Source organism: Atractosteus spatula, chromosome 6, assembly GCF_055471065.1.
Source record: "Atractosteus spatula isolate fAtrSpa1 chromosome 6, fAtrSpa1.hap1, whole genome shotgun sequence".
Taxonomy (NCBI): Eukaryota; Metazoa; Chordata; class Actinopteri; order Semionotiformes; family Lepisosteidae; genus Atractosteus; species Atractosteus spatula.
Window position 1 is genome coordinate 64,096,510 of NC_142711.1, and position 7,454 is coordinate 64,103,963.

The 7,454-nt window shown below is 39.7% G+C and overlaps 1 protein-coding gene across 1 annotated transcript in view; it reads left to right on the forward strand.

The window, feature by feature from the left end:
• Nucleotides 1-7,197, forward strand: part of LOC148833185 (uncharacterized) — a 151,477-nt gene extending 144,280 nt beyond the window's left edge. The window contains exon 39 of the mRNA XM_088918174.1: nt 6,263-7,197. Within this exon, the coding sequence (XP_088774300.1) occupies nt 6,263-6,730 (468 nt within the window). The 3' untranslated portion in view covers nt 6,731-7,197. The remainder of the gene's footprint in view (nt 1-6,262) is intronic.
• The last annotated feature ends 257 nt before the right edge of the window (nt 7,198-7,454 follow it).

Genomic DNA, 7,454 nt, shown 5'->3' on the forward strand with positions numbered 1-7,454 from the left:
CTTACTTCATCTCTGTATAATGGTAGGAAAATGACCGTGGCAGTTTGAGCTAAATTGCCCTTGCTTAATCTGCATATATTGCTGGTCTGGAATAAAGTCAGATATAATTTAGGTTTCTAATTTTTACACTAACCATTCTACTCCAGTGTAGTTGACGTCCATTTCTGAAACAAATGTGATGGATTTAAATACAAAAAATCTATCTGAGAGTAATAAACACCCTGATGTCCTTATCGGTTGTTTGGGTGTTAATCTGTAAATCGATACAACATGTGATCAACATGTGGCTGCGCTGACAGGGCGGACACGTGTCTGGCAATGGCTGACAGCATGCATGGCCAGGACACAAGACATCACACCCCGGATCTCTGCCTGCCGTCCCGTCCACTGCCTTTTAAATCACATGCGTTACTCTCCTCCCAGCGTTCTTTCTTGGTTTTTATTGTAGCAGTGAGGTACATCAGAAAGAACCATTTTAAGCGACTGCCGGTCTCTCCCATCTACATAGCTGGGTTCATTGATCTCTCCTCATTCAGTACATAAAGGCTGTTTATACATATGCGTGAGTGCATGTGAGTATGCCTGTGTGCCAGTGCATGTGTACAGTACATGTATGCCTTAGTAAGGTCTAACCCGCGGGATGACTGTGGTTTCTATGAAATATACACACTCCTCGAGGGCAGGAGCTGCTGATTCTCCTTAAGAATCCCATAGCCTGCGGTGGTTTAGACCAGTTGGAAAATTGCTGCTTCGCACATAATTCAAATCCATGGTGATGAAAGTGATCAAACCGCTCTCCAAATTCAAAGTAAAATGAGCAGGTTGTGTGGCTGCGTGCAATATTGTGTTACATTGACAACCCATTAGTTTGCTTTTTTTGAATCCCTTTTCAGCTCATCTTTTAATTACACCCATTATATCTAAATATGTACTGTATACACATTCAGAAATTTGTGGTGTTGGTCCCAGTTAATCCATTTTGAATTTTGAATCATCACTATTTCTAGAGATACTCTCACTGCATGTTTTCTATCTTTTGCTGTACTTTTGCTTCTTGGTGGGCCGGTGGGTGGTGCTCCACAGTCTGTGCCAGAAATGCCCAGCCAGTGCACGGGCTCCTTGACAGGGCGCAGTCTGGTGTAGGAGCATCCAGTTACAGGACTGTCGTTTCCTTAGGGGGCTGAATGGGGAAAAACTGGAAAGGAGCGAATGATCGAGCAGATCACACAACCCAGTGCACCAGATCTCTGATTTCAGGTCCTCTTCCTCTTCTGTGAAAGCCCGCCCACTTACTATTTGATATCCAGGCGACTCTTGACTGAGAGGCCGATCTTACATGGTCATCTGTCAGATGAGACTCTTGCTGCCTCAGATCATTTAAGATCCTGCAACATTTTTCCGAAGAGGTGGAGTGGTCATGCCAGTGCCTTGGTGAATATCCACTTCAAGTCACTGAACAAAGATCATTGTTGCCAACATGTCTGTTCGGCTTCTTGCACCATAACATTTTAAACCCTACACATCAGGTCATTCGATTTTCCATTGCATCTCATGTGGGTGATGTGGACGGTGGATGGTTTTCAGTGGTGAAAAGCTCATGATGCTTCTGGTTTTGTGCCAGACTTCTCACTGTGAATGATGCACTGTTAAAAAGAAATTGATTCTATGACTCTTAGGGGTGAGACACCTAAGCATTTTAAAATCAAGTGCTAGGGAATATTTTATCATATTTTGAATCACAGTTCAGTAACTACATCGTTCTTCACAAAGTACTGAGCATTAAAATGCTGCGTTTTATCAGTCGGGCCAGTCAGAACTGGAGAGCAGGGGTAGGCGTTCGCATTTAGAGGACATTGGCCTCAGTAAAATTAAGCATCAAAGACTTTTCTCTTGTTATAGTTCTCTACTTAACCAGAATCAATAGAACAGTAGCTTTAAAATAACACCTCGCCAATTACAGCATGTTGAGGAAATTGGTCCTTTTCTTTACAAATGTCAAACAATACAAAATGTCCAGGTGGTGGGAAATACGAAGTTGTAGCGGGTACATTGTGTCCATGGGATACAGTGGTGAGGGATTAAGATCAGGGGTACTACAGGAGTGTATAAATACTGGAGAAAATGACATGTCTAGGTGCTGTTATTCAGTAGATCCCCAATAGACAACAATTTACTTACCATTCCCATACAGGCATTGACGTACCTCAAAGAAAAGTAAGGTGCAGCTAAATTATGCAGGAAGGGGGTATCTTTGAATTTTAAAATACTGTAAGAATATAAGTAAGATTAGAAACAAGAGGTGACCATTCGACCCATCTAGCCTGTTTTGGAAATTAGTAGCTAATTGATCAGAGGATCTCATTCAGCTGTCTCTTGAAAGAAGCCAGGATATCGGCTTCAACCGCAGAACTGAGCAGCTTGTTCCATTACTCCCACAGCCCTTTCAGTAAAGAAGAGCCTCTTGTTTTCCGTTATAACTGCACTTCCATCTAGTTTCCACTGGCGTGCTCTGGTTCATGTATCTCTGTTGATTTTGTAATGGCCTTTGAGGATTTTTAACGTTTGTATCAGGTCCACTCGTAGACCAGAAAGGTTCAGTTTCAACATGATGGTGTAGGACTTTGCTTGAAGTCCCAGACTGTATCTGGCTGCTCTTTTCTGGACTGGTTCCAGAGCAACAATATATTTTCTATAATGTGGTGACCAAAACTGTACACAGTATTCTGAATGAGTCCTTTTTAGTGCATTACACAATTTCAAGCATAACATCTCTTGATTTTAATAGAAGCATATTTTGTATTATATATCATAGCTTTTAGTTGCCATTTTAGGTGCACTCCACATTGTCTAGAAGTTTGAACACGTCAAACACCTCCTTTTCTTCTCGAGTTTTTTTTCAAATTTGTATTTATGGCAAAGTTGTATTTATGTTTTTACTACCTGCGTGCAATGGTCCTGCACTGCCAGCATTTATCTAAATCTTTTTAAATTTTTTAATTTAATTTGCTATTTCAATAGTCTTTGCCAATACTTCTAATTCAGTATCTGCAAACCTGACCAGTTTATTAACTAATCTGGATTCAAGATTGTTGATAAAAGTAACGAAGAGCATTGGTCCTAGTACAGACCCCTGTGGTACTCCACTAATTACACCACCCCAGTTTGAGTATTTACACCTTATCTGTACCCTCTGTTTTCTGTTTAATAACCATGTTTTAGCTTAAACAATTGCCCTGTCCTGAATGTCAACTATGTGAATTTATTGTTTATGAGGCAAGACTATCTGTCAATATCTGCTGGTGTTTTCTGATATTAAATACAACAATTGTTGGAGACATTTTGATCTTTTTGGTTGCCTTGAGTACATTTGTCAGTGTTTAACTTCTTTTGTCTGATTGTTTTTTTTCCAAGTATCTCTTTTTAATTGGAGAGACAGTTAATCGCTTTCCAATATCAGTTTCTTTGTTGTGATTTTGTATGCAATTCTGTGATTTAGGCCCCAGTGTTGTAGGCCTTGCCCAGGTAACAACCCTTCGCTAATTCTATCGTATATGATTATAAATGTATAAGAGCCTGCGTCTGGTGAATCAGCTGAAGTCCAATGGCTCTGTTGCTCTGGGAACTCTTGGATAGTTAGTTAGTAGTCACTTTGTCACTTTAAAAAAATGTTTTAAAAATAGTCATGTGTTTTTTGCTGATCTTATCTCAGAGGAAAAGACAGATCTGGCTCCAGAAAGTCTGCCTTTGTATTAAGAGTATGTAATCCTTCAGTGATAGTGCTCTGTTGACAACAAGAAAGGGTAGCCCGCTCCTACTGAAATTTGTATCCGTGTGACCTAAAGCTTAAACTTAACATCCGTTCTCCTAATACATGTGTTGTACATTAAAGGTTTTTTTTTTTTAACATTTTCTGTTATTGACCTTCACTAATTATAAATATATTCATGTTCCACAACATTTTTGCCCATCGGAATAACTGAAATGTATCTTACCATACATACAAAAAAACTTAAACTTCATCTGAGCAAATTTCAGTGAAAATGTCAGGAACGGCGACAAAACCCACACAGTATTTTCTAGTCACCTGTATTGGATTTGCAAATTACCTCAAGCAGCTGCTGTAGCTGTAAGGTAGTTTTTAGGTGTGATAAAGCTGTGGATGTCTTGCCCAGGAAAGGGGTAATATATTACAATGGCATTTGGTTACTGATTGGTCAGCAGCTATGAGAATGTGCTCATCACTTTTGCCAACTGTCTAATCTATGAAAGTTAACTGGCCAAACATACTGTACATCACTGAAGGCTTGTCATTAAGGAGAAATCCTATGAACATACTGTAGCACTGTGGGGTTGTGAGCTCCTGCAGGCTATTTGTAGCGTGGTTGAGATTGTCTACAGAAACATCAAAAATCACATCGATTCTGATTTACTCATGAATTCTCCTGCATCACGGAGCCCCACGTGTACGTTTAATGTCAACAGTTCGCTTGTTTGGTAGCATTTATTTTCCTTCTTTTCAGTGCACTCTCATCAAGTTTGAGGTTTAAGGTTCTCAGTGCTTACATCCCCAATCATTTGATTGTGGCTGAAATGGCTGTTTAACTCCCACTTTCACTGGCCATAATTAGCACTAATAATGGATTATTTTTTTAGAAGGTGGGTTAGGTGTGTCAGGATAGGAAGTCATCGCCATCTGGGAAAGATCCATAATCCAAGATCAACACCCATGAAACCAGCTGCAAGACCTGCAGGCAATACACAGTTTTCTACTGCAATAAAAAAACGTTTTCCTAAGTGATCGTGTCCTGTAGTTGAAAGGGACCAGCCAAGCAGTGGAGCAGCAGTGTGTGGCAGTGGGACGGAGCTGGAACGTGGCCTGACTGTCCACAGCCGTGTTGCACATGTCATGATGAGGGTCTGGAAGATTTCCCCTTAGACATCTCTGTCCATAAAATCATTTATGAACTGTAGCTCCCAAAAACCTGATGAGCATATGTTACTGAGGTTATTTTTGCATTCATTTAAGCGTGGGTTGTGATGTCAGGGCCCTAGGACTTTTGGTAAGAAAGAAACTTGTTAACATAAGTGTGTTTTTATGACTTCTGGCATTGCTGTGTTTCCTCGTTGAGCCACAAACCCATGTGAGCGCTACTCATGCAGCTTTTATCCTTCTCCAGTTGCTATTGTCAGGCATACCACCGTCCCACAGCTACTTGGACACCCTAGGGTGCTAAGATACATTCATTTTTCATGACCATTTATAGTGCTGTGTCATGCCAGCTGTGGTTATTCTGGCCTTTCAAGACTAACCGCTCAAAGAAAGTGTGGCTCATCACTTCCTAGAATAAACAAGCTGCCTAGATTTCCCTTAATATTTTAATGTTAAAAATAAAGATGTGGTCTCTGCAGTGACCCTCTAATGCCTCTCTAATTACTCTCTTTTAATTCTTCTTAATTTCTGCTGTCAGTGTGAAACAAGAAAATTGACTGCACATAGAAATGTAATTACAGTACAAAAATAAATAATTGCTTGGTCTTTTATTCTTAATATAAGGTCTTTTAAATGGGTCACAATTTAATTTATTTCTCTTCAGCCATGATGTCATTGTCCAGAGTGTTTTTTGAGAGCACTTTGTTTTGTTTTGTGGTTTGACTGTGTTTTTGTTTAAATACATTCTCTCATTTTTAAAACTGTTTTTTGTAGTGTGCTAATGATGGCATTTTTCATGTTTTCTGTATGTTTTCTTCCATCCTTCCCGGAACTTCTTTACATAAAAAGCCTTGCATTTGGGATCCAGGTTGCTGTATCAGACTGCTTAAAACGTGTTCTTGCTTTAAATAATGGGTGCTGGGCAGTGTTTAGGAAGGGTCATGGCCATTAATAACATGTGCTCAGAACTTGTGTTCATCTTTCCCATCTCTGTCTTGCTCATGTGGACACTGCACTCTAAATAGAAAATGCTGTTGCTGACTGAGCACTAGTACGTGGCTCAGAGATTAGAGGATGTTGTCATCATCATTATTGTTAATACAGTATTTAAAGCAAAGTACTAAATCCTGTGTAATGAACTCAACTTTAACAAGGAAACGCCTAATAAGAAGCGACATTTCAGATGACACAAAACTAGCTTGTTAGCTATTTAAATATTTTTTTTGCTTCAAGGAAAGAGAACTTATGCAAAAAGATCATTTAGGATGACTCTGTACTTTCCCCATAATGTTTTTAACCTCCTGCTCTTTCCCTTTTCGTTCCTGTCTGCAGCTCAACGTGCTGAGCAAGGAGAATGTGAGTCAGAGGAAGCTGCTGGAGACGGAGCGCGCCAAGCGGAACCAGCTCGAGCTGCAGTTAAAGACTTGCTCGCGGGCCTCGCTCTCCCCCAGGGCCCCTCGAGAGACGGCGCAGGAGCAGAGACGGCCCCTCAGCCACCAAGAGGCCCGGCCCTCTGACCCAGATGCCATTTCACATTTATACCCGGAGCTCGGACAAGAGCCCTTCAGAACCTCTGAAAGGGAAGGAACAGAAACTTTAACAAGAAGGGATCTTGAAGAACCGAGGATAAGAGACTCGCTAGATAAATCGTACTGGATTCGGCGAGTTGGAGAGCTCTCTGCACAGCTGCAGGAGAGCACAGAGTACTGGTCAGAAAAAATGAATGAGCTCACTGTGGAAATCCAGCAAGCACATGCTGCTTCTCCAAATGTGGAAGCCGGGAAGGTCCAGAGGTCATGAGATTCACACATTTTTGGAAAACAAGTATCAGAATTTATTTTGTGTTTTGTTTTTCCTTTTTTTTTTTAAATAAAATAAAGTCTCCTAAAGTTACATGATCACAGATTGGTATATTGAGCCAGTAAAGATTTTTTAAAAACAAAAATGAGCAAATATTTTGAAAGAGCTAAACATCTGCATAAGCTAAAATATTTTTTAAAAATGATTTGCCTTGAGTAAAACTTTTGTTTTCCATTTTCTTTGTGTTAAAAATTTTCTTACCTATCATTTCAAGAGAGGCTGTGGCCCTGTTCTTACTGGAATGATTAATTTACAAATACATGTTTAATTTATTACAGTAGTTATTGGTCAGTGACATATTTTCCTACAAGTACTGGCATTAAAATGCCTGGGGCCATATTGTGTCTAAAGGAAATTATCTGCCATCTCTACCCTGTGGTTCTGTGTTCTCATAAATAAAAGAAGGAGAATCACTTTCTGTGTTTGTCTTGCCTGCTGATAATGTCCTTTTCATTTACATTTTTTTACTGTTGACATATAACCTATTCTGCACTAGTTCTTTAAGGGTAATCTCTGCAATGTTAAATATTGGACCTAATTGTTGTAATCAGTTATCAAAGGCATATGTAAATTCTGAACTACTTTATAAAATAGCAGTTTTCACTCATCATATATTGATCATTGCTACAAAACAAAATACAAATATAGTCAAGTTTAGCTGTAC